A 13,332-nucleotide genomic window follows, 5' to 3' on the forward strand; every position below is an offset into this window, starting at 1 on the left:
AATATAAATTTAAAGCTAAAAACGAAAACTAAAATATAAATGGAAGGAGGAAAAAGGAAAACAAGCTTCTTTCTTTTTCCTCTAAATAATCCTGCAAAGTGATAATCTAGCGGAAAAAATTGATAAAAGAGGGAAGAAGATTGAGGTGAGGAGGTGAGAGGCGGTGGAAGTTGGATTCTTCTAGCAAATAATAATAAAAATATATTTATAGATACTTAGTGTGACATAAACTGACTGAAGACTTTCTAAAATTGCATCATTTCATGATAATAAGATAATAATACTTTTTCTTTTTCTTTTTCTTCATCTTTGAATTTGAAAAATAATCCAAAGAATCTATTCTACTGGTAATGAACATATAATTGCATCTTCCTTGTCTCCTCCTCTCTTCACCTTTTTAACAGTAGAAAATTCTCATGCCTTTTCTTTTGTTCTCTTCTTCACTCTTCCCCTTCATTATACTTCATTCCATGTATATATATGCCATTATTTAATTAAATGTAACTGTTTTTTGCAAAGATTGAGATTGGAACACACAAAAAATGTTGTTGCAGAAGATGATCATTGTATTACTCATCACAGTAATTTCTGTGGAAGCTATCCCACATCGGATTCTTCTGGATACTGATGTTGATACTGATGATTTCTTTGCTCTTTTGTATCTTTTGAAGCTTAACAGATCAGAGTTTGAGTTGAAGGTCTTTCTTTTTAACTGTTTTTTTTCCTGTAAATTCATAATCATGTTCATTCGAGGAACTGAACTCATTAAGCTATTAAAAACAGGCAATCACAATCAATGCAAATGCTTGGACAGATGCAGGACATTCTGTGAATCAAATGTATGACATTCTTTACATGATGGATCGTGATGATATTCCGGTAGGAGTTGGAGGAGAAGGTGGAATCTTAGATGATGGCACTTTCCTCCCAAATGTTGGTGGTTTTCTTCCTCTAATTGAGCAGGTAAACAAACTCTTTTAAGCTAATCCAATTCAATCAATCACAGGGTTCCCTCCGTTTCAGTTTGTTTTCGTTTCCGTGCATCATAGCTTTACAATCATACATTTCATTCTGATATCAGGGAAACACAACAGCAGGAGGCTGTAGATATAGACAAGCTATCCCGGTTGATACCGGAGGAAGACTAGACCTTGATGCCAATTTTGGGATAAGGAAAGCTTTCCTGCCACAGGTATTTTACTCTCTCCGTGACAATTTCGGGTTATTGTGTTTCAAAATCGTGCTATGTTATGTTATCTATATCTTCTATATGATTATATATGATATAAATGTAAGAATAATGATAATAGTGTTCATCATGTAGTATCAGTAAAATGATAATGGTGTTCATCTTGTCATATGAGTCGGATTGTCTCTCTAAATCATGTTATAGTGTCAGAAAATGTGACCCTTATCTTTGCAGGGCAGCAGGAAATACACTCCGCTTAGACAAGCTACTGCACAACAGGTTCTGATTGATAACATTTCTGAAGGTCCTATTAATCTCATATCAATAGGAGCTCATACAAATATTGCCATTTTCCTTATGAACAATCCCCATTTAAAGAAGAATGTTAAGCATATATACATCATGGGAGGAGGAGTTAGGTCTCGAAATCCGACTGGTTGTTGCCCAAAGAATGCAGCAGCTTCATCCTGCCGGCCAAGACAGTGTGGTGATCGTGGTAATCTCTTTTCAGGTTACACAAGTAATCCTTATGCTGAGTTCAACATTTTCGGAGATCCTTTCGCAGCATATCAGGTAAAGATGGTGGATTTTGGCTGCTATGTGTGTGATTGAATGAGTTCAGATTGGTTTTTCATATCTGGTTTTGATTTTCAGGTCATATATTCTGGAATACCAATCACCCTTGTGCCGTTGGATGCAACAAATACCATTCCTGTCAATGAAAATTTCTTCAAGTCATTCGAGCAGAACCAGCATACGTATGAGGCACAATACTGCTTTCAGTCCTTGAAAATGGCTCGCGATACATGGTTTTATGACCACTTCTATACGGTTAGATATAGTTCTCGTTGGTACTTAGTACTTACCTCTTATGTAAGTCTGATTTTTGTAGTTCATTCAACTTGTTCTTCTTCGTTTCAGAGCTACTTCATGTGGGATTCATTTACATCTGGTGTAGCAGTTTCAAGCATGCGAAATTCGCCTAATCGAAATAGAGAAAACGAATTCGCTGAAATGGAATATATGAACATAACTGTAGTTACTTCAAATAAACCTTATGGAGTATATGACAGCTCAAATCCGTTCTTTGATGGGCATAAAGTTCCGAAGTTTAATCTAAAGAAAGGTGGAGTGCATAGCGGTCATGTGCAGACAGGTCTCAAAGATCCTTTCTGCATTGTGAAGAATGGGAAAGGGAGATGCCAGGTGAAATCAAGGTTCAAAATCATTGTTCAAATAACAAATGGTGCCAAAATGCTTCATTCTTGAATTATTCATAGTGTAATATGACAGGATGGCTATACAAAGGAGGTAAGAGGATCAGGAGGGGTTCGAGTTCTTGTGGCAACCACCGCAAAACGGAATCCAAACACTTACAGTGAACTTGACAGAGCATATTTCAAGAGCTTCTTGGATGTAAGTTTCTTATTTTAGCTTCTTGTAAATGCAATTGTATCAAGTTAGGCATATCATGCGTTGAAGATAAACCGTTCAAGGTGGTTTGCACATGTTGAATGCTGGTCTGCAAATGCTCACAAGCATAAATGTGAGAGAGGGATAGAGGAAGACCCTAGCTGTTCGAGGTGGTTCGAGCTCTTTTTATAACGTTTCTCTGTTAATGTAGGTTTTGAATGACCCAAACCAAACTGGGAGGTTCAATTTTACAACACAATTTCCTCATTATAAGCAAGTTCTTTACAAACCGGACTTTGGTAACAAAAGATTGGGCAAACCTGTTGTCTTTGACATGGACATGAGTGCTGGAGATTTTCTGGCTTTGTTCTATCTACTTAAATTACCTGTACAAGAGATCAACATCAAGGTAAATTGGTGTCTGAAGTTTCAGATTATGTGAAAATAGGAGTAAAAGGTGTTTGAATGTGAATAATGTTGATGCAGGCTATAATTGTAAGCCCAACCGGATGGGCGAATGCAGCAACAATAGATGTGGTTTACGATTTATTGCATATGATGGGTCGTGATGACATTCCGGTTGGTCTTGGAGATATTTTTGCCATGAATCAGTCTGATCCAATTTTCTCTGCTGTTGGAGACTGCAAGTATGTCAAAGCCATTCCACAAGGCAGTGGTGGATTTCTTGATTCAGACACTCTCTACGGGCTCGCGAGGAGCCTTCCTCGAAGCCCGAGAAGGTATGTTGTTCTTGTTTGGATATAGTTTGTGATTATGCTTTTAGGTTCTTAAACCTGAAAAAACATTGTGAAATGCCTTTTCCTGTCAAGATATACTGCAGAACATTCTGTAAAACATGGAGCTCCACACAACTCGGATCACCCAGAACTCAGACAGCCTCTAGCACTTGAAGTCTGGGAATCTACAGTTCAATCACTGGAACCAGGATCTAAGATTAGCATACTAACTAATGGACCCTTAACTAGTTTAGCAAAGATTCTTCTGTCAGGAAACAACAAGACAACCTCTTGGATTAAGGTAAGTAGACCTCTGAAATTCTTTGAAATTGAGAGAAAACGCATAAAAAATGCGTCAAATTTCATTTCAGGATGTGTACATTGTTGGAGGACACATTAGCCATAGCAATTGGGACAAGGGAAATGTGCTGACAGACAATTCTAATGCATACACTGAAATGAACATGTATCTTGACCCCTTGGCTGCAAAGACAGTTTTCGGTTCATCACTCGACATTACCCTTGTCCCTCTTAACGTTCAGCGCAATGTGAGCTCATTCACGAGGATGCTTCAAAGGCTACGCAAGACAAACAAGACGGGCGAGGCCTTATTCGTCCGCCGTCTGCTATCCAGGCTTTATAAGCTTCAACAAACTCATCACAGATACCATCACATGGTAAAGACTCCAACGATTTTTTCGAAGAATCTGCAGATTTTAACGATATTGTGGTGTTTTGCAGGATACATTCTTGGGGGAAATCCTTGGGGCAGTGATTTTGGGTGGTGATAATTCATTGTTGAACACAGTCCTGCAAATGAAGCCTATTAAGATAGTTGCAGGAGGTATCGAATCGAAAGATGGAGAGACTGTAATAGATGAAAAACAAGGGAAATTGATAAAAGTATTGGAAAATGTTGACTCAGAAGCATATTATGATGTTTTTGCTAAGCAATTGGGGAATAAGAAGCAATCTGCAGTCATTGGAAGCTTTGATGAGCAGAAAAAGATTTGGAGCAGACAAACAAATTCTAACAATTGATCAAGAGAGAAGATTTTTAATTATTCATTAACAAGTAACAACAGGTAACATATACAAGTTTGGTTTGTGATACTGAGCTTTTCAACAGACTAATATTTGATATAAAAGGTGTTTACTGTGATAGGTGTAAATTGTATTATTTCTTGCAGAAGTTAGAATGTAAAATCTATAAACACTATCTTAGAAATATGCTTCAAATGAAGCTGCCTATAAATGGATGCAACTTCTTTTTTCATGGGTTTTTTTTTTTTTTTCAAATGAAGACTAGATAGATACTGCACACTTGCATAAACTTCAGTCAAAGATACTTATGTTAAAGATTTGCTGGATATCTGCCAACCATTATAGCACGTCCTGAAGAGCAGCAAGTAGCCAAAATTAGCGACCTGCTGAGCTTGATGGCTGAAGGAGAAGAAATCACGCCCGTGGAGAGATTCACTATTGGAAGATGGAATGGAGGGATGGAAGGGAAGCATGGATAGCAAACACCAAATGAGATGCGTTCCACGCTTCCCATTACAGATTTTTGGACAACTTTTTGTATGGGGCTAAATAACTTTTTGAACTCCATTTCCCCGAAAATATTGGGGGCGGAATGGGAAATACATCCCCCCATTTCCACCCCTATTTCTAGCCATCCCACACTACTAGGGATTCTCTAACCAACAAGAAGTTGTACAAATGGTCCGGGACTAATTGAAATGTTAAATCAACATCCAAATGGTCCACCCGGACCATTATATAAATTTTCCTAAACAACGTTCCCAATGGATCTATATTATTGTTGGTTTGAGCTGTCAACAAAACCCACTTGCTTTCACTCTCCACCCTCATCCATTATCTTTCTAAACTGACTATTTCATAACTTGGCCTAATAGATCATATAAATCACTTTAAACAAGTTTAGAAGATTGGTAGTTTACTTTAAACAAGTGTAAGAAGTTAATCGATCATTTTCAAAGTTATCGAAGACAAGGCTTTGATGACCAACTTGGAGGGGCTGTATATGTATGTATGCCTTCATTATTTCCATACATAAAGTATATAACTGCTAAGACAGTAGAGTGCATACTGTTAACCATAGACGGAACAAAACCCCCTAATATGCATCAAACGAAATTAGCCATTGCGATCATAATTTCCCATATTTGCTGAATTCTGCTAAACAAATAGCATTGCAAGATTCATCAACTGTTCACAGTTTGATCTATTTAGCTAAGAGCATGCAAATTCAGAATTCACTCAATTCAAAGGTGAAGGATATAAAAGCTGCAATCACCAAGTTAATATCTCATCTAACCAGTAGAAAAGGCTCTAGCAGCAGCACTAACTGATTCAGCCTATAAACAATTGTGAGTGCCTAATTTAATGTTCTCAAATTCTGAGGATTTTACTGCTCAGATCATCTTCAAGTGACCTAAGGGCCAATAGATCTCAAACCCAATTCTCAATCATGTTAAATCAGCAAACAGATCATTTCTCCAGCAAAATGGACAACATATATACAAAGATCAGAAAAGGGGGGACCAAATAGAAAGCATAACCAGCTAAGATTCTCTAGATCGTTGAAGATCATAACGAGAAATGGTAGCAGAAAAGAGGCTTTTTTCTTTCAATCTTCAGAAAACTCATACAAGCACGACTCCGATTAATTAAACATAATTTATGGTTAGATGAGAATGAAACATAAAAGCCCAAAAACACCAAAACAAGAAGAAAGAAAAAAAAAAAAAGTTTCTCTACAATGAGCCACCCAGCTTGATGACCTTAAAAGCTCAATTCTTCCATAGGAATTGATCCACCCGCTGCCACGATTTGTTGCTCCAACTGAAATGAAACATTTCACGAAGCAATAAGAATTTAGATCAGACTCTCAGCAGATTTACTCGACAAACGAACATAAATGAGAAAGGTATACCCACCCTGATAAGAGCTTCAAGCTTGTTCTTAACTAGAAAATATTCATGTTTTACTTGTTGCAGGCATTTCAGGCACCTGGAGTCCAAGCATTCAACAACTTCCCAATTAATAAGATTTGCCAAAGCTCAAAATTCATGTTCTCTCATATTTGGGAGAAAAATTATATCACAAGGAGAGCAACAAAAGGGAGCAGAAGAACTCACCCTTCAGCATTCCGCTCCTCACATAAGCTACGGAAAGCCATGCAGGCATTTTTAACCCTTTGTGCACCTATGCTGCTCAACACAAAAGTCAATTTTTTTCTCATCAAACAAGAAATGGAGCTAAACAGAAGAAGAAAAAATCAATTTTTTTAAGGGCAAAGTACAAAATACAAAAATAAACCTTGGGATTTTACGACGTCCTTGTGGTTTAAAAATGTAGAAACACAGGTATGTGGTTTCCTCCATTAACAAAGACGGACTTTTTCACTAAAAACATCCAAATTTGTCTATGTGATAAATGTTCAAAACAAAAATTCAAGCGATGTATCAATCTCATTTTACCCTCCTAACATTTAAGAACATTTTATTACTAAGGATTTTAGTGAAAAATCTATTTTGTAATGGAGAAAACCTCTGACCAAGGTATACAGGACCGTCTTTACAAATTCGCGAAACCACAATTATCCTTTTATTTAACCTCCCTCTCCATTATCAGTCTCTCTCAGATCTGTAATGTGTTAAAAATCTAATCTTTTGAGGGTTTTTTTCATACTCCAAACCAAGATGGATAGAAGTTCATACAGTGTATTACAATTATCAAACAAGCATCAATTACTCAAGAAAACAGCTGAGAAATGAAAGAAGAAGAAAAAAATCACTCAGAAAGGCAAAGAGAAGAGAATACCTGGCGCTGCTACCCTTCAACTGGTGTGCATGATCATCAATCCTTTTGAAATCCACACCTGCCTGATCTCTACAAAATAAGAAACCCCTTTTCAGATAATCAGCCAGAGAGAGACACAATTAAAAGAAATTTGAGAAGATGGTAGAGAATGGAGAGTAAGCTTACAAAGCCCTGGTGAGATCATTAAGAAGCCTCTCAGAATCATCAAAGAAAAGAGACACAACTTCAACAACAAAATCTGGATTGCTCTCATCTTGTAGTAGCTGAAGCTGAGTAAATTGACTATCCAGAAAACCCTTTATCCAAATAGAAAACAAAATTGTAAATCCCAACAAAAATCAGAAACATAAGATCAGAAGACTAAAATGAGAAGATTTTTCATTACCTCTCTAAACAAGGACTTTGTGTATTCCACCCAAGTCCTCTGCATCTGACCCACATCCATGTCTGCCCAGAGTACGTATTCTGAAGCTGCGATCCAAGAAAGATGTGAGGCTAAAATTGGGGGAATTATTAATTGGGCAATGAAAGAGGTAGGAAAAACCTTTTGGTGGGATTAAAGATACAAACTTTATATTTGCTTTAAGGTAATACCCAGTACTAGTAGTGTAGTGGACTCTATCTCTATCATCCAACCTTTTCTTCTCTGGATTTGCGCTAATGATCTGTTTAATTTGTTTTTGTTTTGTTTTTTAGCTCACAGATTCCCTAAGCTCTCTCCTCCACCGTTTGCTGTTGCATTTAACAGCATTTATTCGAATTTCTTTCTATCGTTTACTTCTCCTAATATTCTCTGTTTTCTTTTTTCTTTTTTTTTTTAATGAAAAAACATATATTATTTCATTTAAAGAAATAAAACAGGAATAAAATCTAAGCCTTTCCAAACAAGGAGATTAGAAGTGATTAATGGAGCTAAACTTTAATATCCAAATGGAAATCAACGAGAGTAATGAAAATTTTTAATGAAAACATTCACAGATCATAAATACTAATAGATGCCATAAAAAGACTACCTAAAGCAAAGACAAAACATATTTACATGTTTATGTACTTAGTTCCAAAAAGTCAACTTTGATAGTGTTTATCAATTTGGTATTGTGTAAATTTCTTTGGTAAAATTTAGGACGATTGATAATTAGAGATTTGAGCCACTTTAAAGGTTTTAACAAGTCTAATCTTTAATAATTATGTTTGGTAAATAGATGTATAAAAGAGCTTATTGAATCCATAAAACTAATTTTGAAAAAACTTATTTTATGAGCTTTTTAATTAGCTTATTGTTTCATCTCTTTTGAATGACATTCTTACTCATAATTATTATCTTTTAACCCCAAATAAATGTTTTATTATGTCCTTATTTGTCATTTATCCAAACAGCTATTAGCAATCAACTAAGTTTTACCAAACAAATTTATACAATCAATTAGTCAAAACAGTTAACCAAAAAGGTAATCAACTAGCAACTAATGTAATCAACTATCAGCTCACAGTTATTTGCCAAACATGGCCAATAACTGTTTGTGTAAAATGACAAATGAATACATGATAAAACCTTTATTTGGGGTTCAATGGAAGTAATTAGGGGTAAAAATGTCCTTCAAAATAGATGGAGCAATAAGCTAACTAAAAAAGTTTCTAAAACCAGTTTTTTCAAAATTAACATTTTGGACCCGATAAGTTCTTTCAAACTTTTTTCATAAAACATCACTATTAAAAGTTTAACTAGTCAAAACCTCTAAAGTGACTTAAACCTCTAATTTTTGCCTTAAAAAAATCTCTTTAGCAAACATAACAAAATCCTATTTATCCTCTTAAATTGACATATTCTTAAACTTTCTTAAAATGGTCTATCATTTTACCTTACTTAACGTGTATACATTTTAACTTTTCCAAAATCTCTCTTTACTCCGACACGTGTATTTTAGGAGGTTAATAAGTCAATTTAACAAGTTCAAATGGTAAAGAGGACATTTTAAAAGCATAGAAAACAATTAACATTTTTGACAAGTATAAAGGGCTAAAGATATATTAGGTAAAAAAAAACTATAAATCATGTACTCTTCGTACAAAAAGAACTTTAACGAATTTAGGTGACATATTAGAAATTTTTTAAAGTATTTTTTCTAATTTCATAAAAATAACTATCTATGTTTTTTTTAAATCAAGCTTTATTAACGCGCCTCAATCGGATAAGAATGTAATATTACATTAGAGAAAAACATAGGACAAAGATGTAAACAAGCCGATTGAGCAATAGCATGACCGCCACATTAGCTTATCTCCAAACGAACTTGACTGAGTAAGAGTCATTTAGAAGAAGCACGAACTGAGACCAACCAACCAAGACACCGAACTCCGACTGATCTTCATTACTAGAATAAATAGCATCAACAACAATCTTGGCATCGGTCTCAAAAATAACATGTTGGTACCCTTGATCCGTTGGCCACTCCATTGCTTGAATCAACGCCAAGACCTCACCTTTTTTTACTTCCAACAAACTTAGAAGGATTATCGACCAAGCGACGATGAAACCTCCTTAGGCATCACGCATAATAGCCCCAAGACCCACTTCAGCAGATGTTGCAAAAAATGCAGCGCCAGTATTGCATTTGTAAAAAGGCGAAGGAGGAGGAGGAGGCGTGTTAGGCGAATTCCGCAAGTGCACGGTTTCGCTTGTAGTAATAAAAGATATCGATCCACAGAGAATACAATATGACTGTCAATATATATTGTTTATTTATTCGTTTTCTCTTGCTTTATAGAAAATCATTAACTTAGTGATTGATTTGATTTAACTTATATTATCTAATCTAAACTAATCCAATGATTTATTTCCATGCGTAGCTCATGATACTTTTAGTGATTTTTAACTAAGTGTGCAATTGTTAATACCTTTAATCTTATTCAGTTGTATTAGATAAAAATACTTAATTCAATCTCTTGATCTAGGATTAAGTGACTTAATGTGTTTTTAGATAAATAATTTTAATTCCTCGACCTATCATAGTGAATTAAGATTATGAATTAAAAACGGGATAAGTTATAGATGTAACACAATTATCTTTAAACTGAATCTCTTCTAAATTATAAATCAACAACTATTACTATGCTTTGCTTGTATGAATTTCCTTAGAATAGACATAAAATAATAAAAAATATAATAATGAACATAGAATAATTTGCATTTGATTAATTAATTTCTGGTGGGTACTGACAATGCTGAACATTTATAAAGAGTTAAGAATACAAAGGAAAAGATTATAACAAATGAGAGTATATGGGTTGTAAATCCTTTTACTGTCTCTATAAGGTTTGTCAAGCCTCGATATCGTCTTCTCCAATGTATCTTCTCCTTTGTATCTTGAGGAAGTTTATTTCTCAATCTCACTTCCTTCCATCCTTGGACCAAAATCTCTAAGTAAGTTACTTCAATATTTCAAACTCAGTGTTGTAATCTCCGATTTTAAAATATTTCTGTATCACTGTGTGTGTAGATTAATGTAGAACTTCCTTTATAAAGATGTGAAATAGTCGTGTCTCTTGGAAGTCATCCCTCCATAAAGGTGTGATGATCGGATGTGGCTAATCACAAAGAGAAATGTTGATTCGGGTGAAGAGACGTGCTTTTTGGGTGAAGAAACATGATTGTTGCTGAATTATGGTATGTCACGTCTGTGACTGTTGAGTTGTGATCGTGACAGAAGCTTTTGTATTCTGGTAAGAAATCTTATCTGTCACATCCGTGACTAATATGTCGTGGTCATGACAGAGACTTTTTATCATTGGGTGGAAAATACACTTGTCACATCCATGACTAATATGTCGCGGTCGTGACAAGGTTTTTTTTCCTGAATCATCTTCTTCAGTTCCTTGCTATTTGTGCTCGTTTATGCTCGTTTTATGCCGAATTTCCTCAATTGTGATCTTTCATCCATATTTAATATGTTTCTCCTCAAATCATAAACAAACAAGTGAAATATTTACAAAACATTTAATAAAGTAAACTAAATGCATGAATATGAACGTGAAAATACATGCAAAAATAGGTAAATTTTGAACTTATCAATGCCAAGCTTGGCAACCCATAACATGTTGGGCAGAGAAGTATAGTTACCGAATTTGTTTCGAGTAACCAAGAACATAGTGTATCCATGGCAACAAATTTGATCTATTTCGGTGATGTGGATATATAATTCCAGAATTTGTCATTACGGAATCTCCAAAGTCCCCACAACAACATCAAGAATATGCCAGAGTTTACTTTGGGCAGACTAGAGAGTAAAGAGAACAAGAATTGTGCAAAGCTGTCCACTGAGCCACACCCGCCACTAAATCCGCAAGATCAACCAAATGATAAACCTCTCGAGCAATAGGACATTCAATAAATAAGTGTTAAGAGTCTTCAATATCCCCATCACAATGCACACAAAGACTGTCGACCATAACTCCTTTTCCAAGAACTTTAACTTTAGTAGGAAGAAAATTCTGGGCAAGCTTTCATGTGAAGATGCGAACTTTATAAGGGACTTCAATTTGCCAAATAGATTCTCACTCTCCTTGAACGTGATATTTCTCTGTAGCAACCAAAGAGACGATAAGTTTATAAGCATTTTTAACTGTATAGGTACCAGATGGGTTAACATGCCAAATAACTCTATCCACCCCATTTCCCCAATGTAGTGGAAATTTCAACATCTTTTGTATATCCCTAGACAAAAATAGTTATTCCATAAGCTCAACATCCCAATCAAAAGAGTTAGGAATAAAAAGATTGCAAACTTTTAGCACTTGCAACCTAGAGATAATATGAGTTTGAACACGAAGTTGATTATTATCACGAAGACAATGATCTTTCCAAACATTGATAACGGTACCATTTCCAATCTTCCATCTATACCCTTCTTTCAATTCTAATTGAGAAAACCAGATACTTCTCCAAATGTAACTAGTTGAATGACCTAATCGAGCATTTATGAAGTCCTCCTTGTTGTAGTATTTAACTTTGAAAACATGACTAGCGAGAGAAGTGGAATCTGTAACAATCTTCCAACCCTACTTTCCCCCGACTTCTTATTTTCACACCAAAAAGAATTCAACATATTTTGAAGTTCATCAGTTGTAGAAATAGGAAGCAGAAACACACTCATAAAAAAGATGGGAACCACTTGTCCCACCACTCGATATGCTTTTGAAAGGGGTTTATTATGCCAAGTTTGGACCTTCTGCCACAATATTGATAGAGTTTTAATTAAAGAAAAATATAGTGGAACCAATTCTGTAATTAACCAGGAAACTCATGTAGCTTAAAAAGGGTATTAAAGATTATTACTGAACACTATGGAATGAGAGTCGATCCATTTGATTCGAGTTTGAAGAGTTGAAAAACGAACTTCCTCTATCATTTCACGCACAATGACATCAATTGAATCCTTTGATGTGCTAGCATCAATCACTGTGATAATTTGGAAAGCTTTCGTGTAAAAACTCGGAGTTTTTTTTCTCTGTCTTTTTCTTTTGGTTTAAAGTGCAAAAGAAAAATCATAAAAACTTAGAGAGAGAATGGGGAAACATGTACAAAAAAAAGAGAGTGGATGGTTTTTTTTAAAAAACTACCCATTATCTTTATTTTTCTTAATAATTAATTTTGTATTTATTTAATATAAATTAATCTAATTAACTTATATTCTTATTACCAAAATTAATTAATATTGCATACAAAATAACTATATGCTAAATTAATTTATGCAAATTAATATCTAATATTAATGTACATTGATTATGTTGGCCTTTAATCCAGTCTAACTTGAATGGGTTTGGTTTGACTTTAATCCAATTAAATCAGCCACAACCTTTTACACAAATATCAATTTACGTTCAGAATAAATTTAAGTATTATATTTAGTTTTGAGCTTCTCGTAAGGACTCAATCTGATTTTCTTAGTGTGTGATCATGTAGGTCTATTCAAATCTGATAGTCGATCCGATTAAATCTATCGTCCCATAAATCAAATGCACTTTAGCAATTCATTTAAATCGTCCAGATTGAATAGTATAACCCGTATGATTACGAGAACCTAATAATAACCTTATTGTGTTCCTTTACCAATGGATATCCAATTAGTATAAGGCATGGTCCTTGTC

At 34.9% G+C, this 13,332-nt stretch overlaps 2 protein-coding genes across 6 annotated transcripts; one reads left to right on the plus strand and one right to left on the minus strand.

The window, feature by feature from the left end:
• Positions 1-287: 287 nt before the first annotated feature.
• LOC136219876 (nucleoside hydrolase 3-like) lies at positions 288-5,152 on the plus strand. 3 transcript variants are annotated; one of them, XM_066007448.1, is made up of 13 exons: positions 288-698; positions 784-963; positions 1,082-1,192; positions 1,424-1,762; positions 1,844-2,020; positions 2,111-2,395; positions 2,483-2,605; positions 2,814-3,011; positions 3,089-3,342; positions 3,433-3,640; positions 3,711-4,016; positions 4,081-4,424; positions 4,644-5,152. In XM_066007448.1, exons 1-12 carry the CDS (start codon positions 543-545, stop codon positions 4,378-4,380), a joined length of 2,637 nt encoding a protein of 878 aa, XP_065863520.1. In that variant the 5' UTR covers positions 288-542; the 3' UTR covers positions 4,381-4,424; positions 4,644-5,152. The 3 variants fall into 3 exon arrangements, with proteins under 3 accessions (XP_065863520.1, XP_065863519.1, XP_065863521.1); XM_066007449.1 differs by lacking the exon at positions 4,644-5,152 and having other exon boundaries at positions 320-347; positions 555-698; positions 4,081-4,617; XM_066007447.1 differs by lacking the exon at positions 4,644-5,152 and having other exon boundaries at positions 4,081-4,617.
• Positions 5,153-5,968: 816 nt separating this feature from the next.
• Positions 5,969-7,932, minus strand: LOC136219877 (histidine-containing phosphotransfer protein 1). 3 transcript variants are annotated; one of them, XM_066007452.1, is made up of 7 exons: positions 7,759-7,932; positions 7,574-7,659; positions 7,354-7,484; positions 7,189-7,257; positions 6,504-6,575; positions 6,303-6,375; positions 5,969-6,207 (listed from the first exon to the last, which is right to left on the minus strand). In XM_066007452.1, exons 2-7 carry the CDS (start codon positions 7,631-7,633, stop codon positions 6,148-6,150), a joined length of 465 nt encoding a protein of 154 aa, XP_065863524.1. In that variant the 5' UTR covers positions 7,634-7,659; positions 7,759-7,932; the 3' UTR covers positions 5,969-6,147. The 3 variants fall into 3 exon arrangements, with proteins under 3 accessions (XP_065863524.1, XP_065863523.1, XP_065863522.1); XM_066007451.1 differs by having other exon boundaries at positions 7,733-7,931; XM_066007450.1 differs by having other exon boundaries at positions 7,574-7,930.
• Between the last annotated feature and the right edge of the window lie 5,400 nt (positions 7,933-13,332).

This window comes from Euphorbia lathyris, chromosome 2, assembly GCF_963576675.1.
Source record: "Euphorbia lathyris chromosome 2, ddEupLath1.1, whole genome shotgun sequence".
Taxonomy (NCBI): Eukaryota; Viridiplantae; Streptophyta; class Magnoliopsida; order Malpighiales; family Euphorbiaceae; genus Euphorbia; species Euphorbia lathyris.

What these genes read in the sequence shown, in the direction of transcription:
- LOC136219876 (XM_066007448.1), top strand. Translation starts at nt 543, where the DNA reads ATGTTGTTGCAGAAGATGATCATTGTATTACTCATCACAGTAATTTCT. An exon ending in TTTATGACCACTTCTATACG is followed by an intron (nt 2,021 to 2,110) that starts GTTAGATATAGT and finishes TCTTCGTTTCAG; the next exon opens with AGCTACTTCATGTGGGATTC. An exon ending in AGACAACCTCTTGGATTAAG is followed by an intron (nt 3,641 to 3,710) that starts GTAAGTAGACCT and finishes ATTTCATTTCAG; the next exon opens with GATGTGTACATTGTTGGAGG.
- LOC136219877 (XM_066007452.1), bottom strand. Translation starts at nt 7,633, where the DNA reads ATGGATGTGGGTCAGATGCAGAGGACTTGGGTGGAATACACAAAGTCC. An exon ending in TTGAAGGGTAGCAGCGCCAG is followed by an intron (nt 6,576 to 7,188) that starts GTATTCTCTTCT and finishes TGTGTTGAGCAG; the next exon opens with CATAGGTGCACAAAGGGTTA. An exon ending in GAGGAGCGGAATGCTGAAGG is followed by an intron (nt 6,376 to 6,503) that starts GTGAGTTCTTCT and finishes CTTGGACTCCAG; the next exon opens with GTGCCTGAAATGCCTGCAAC.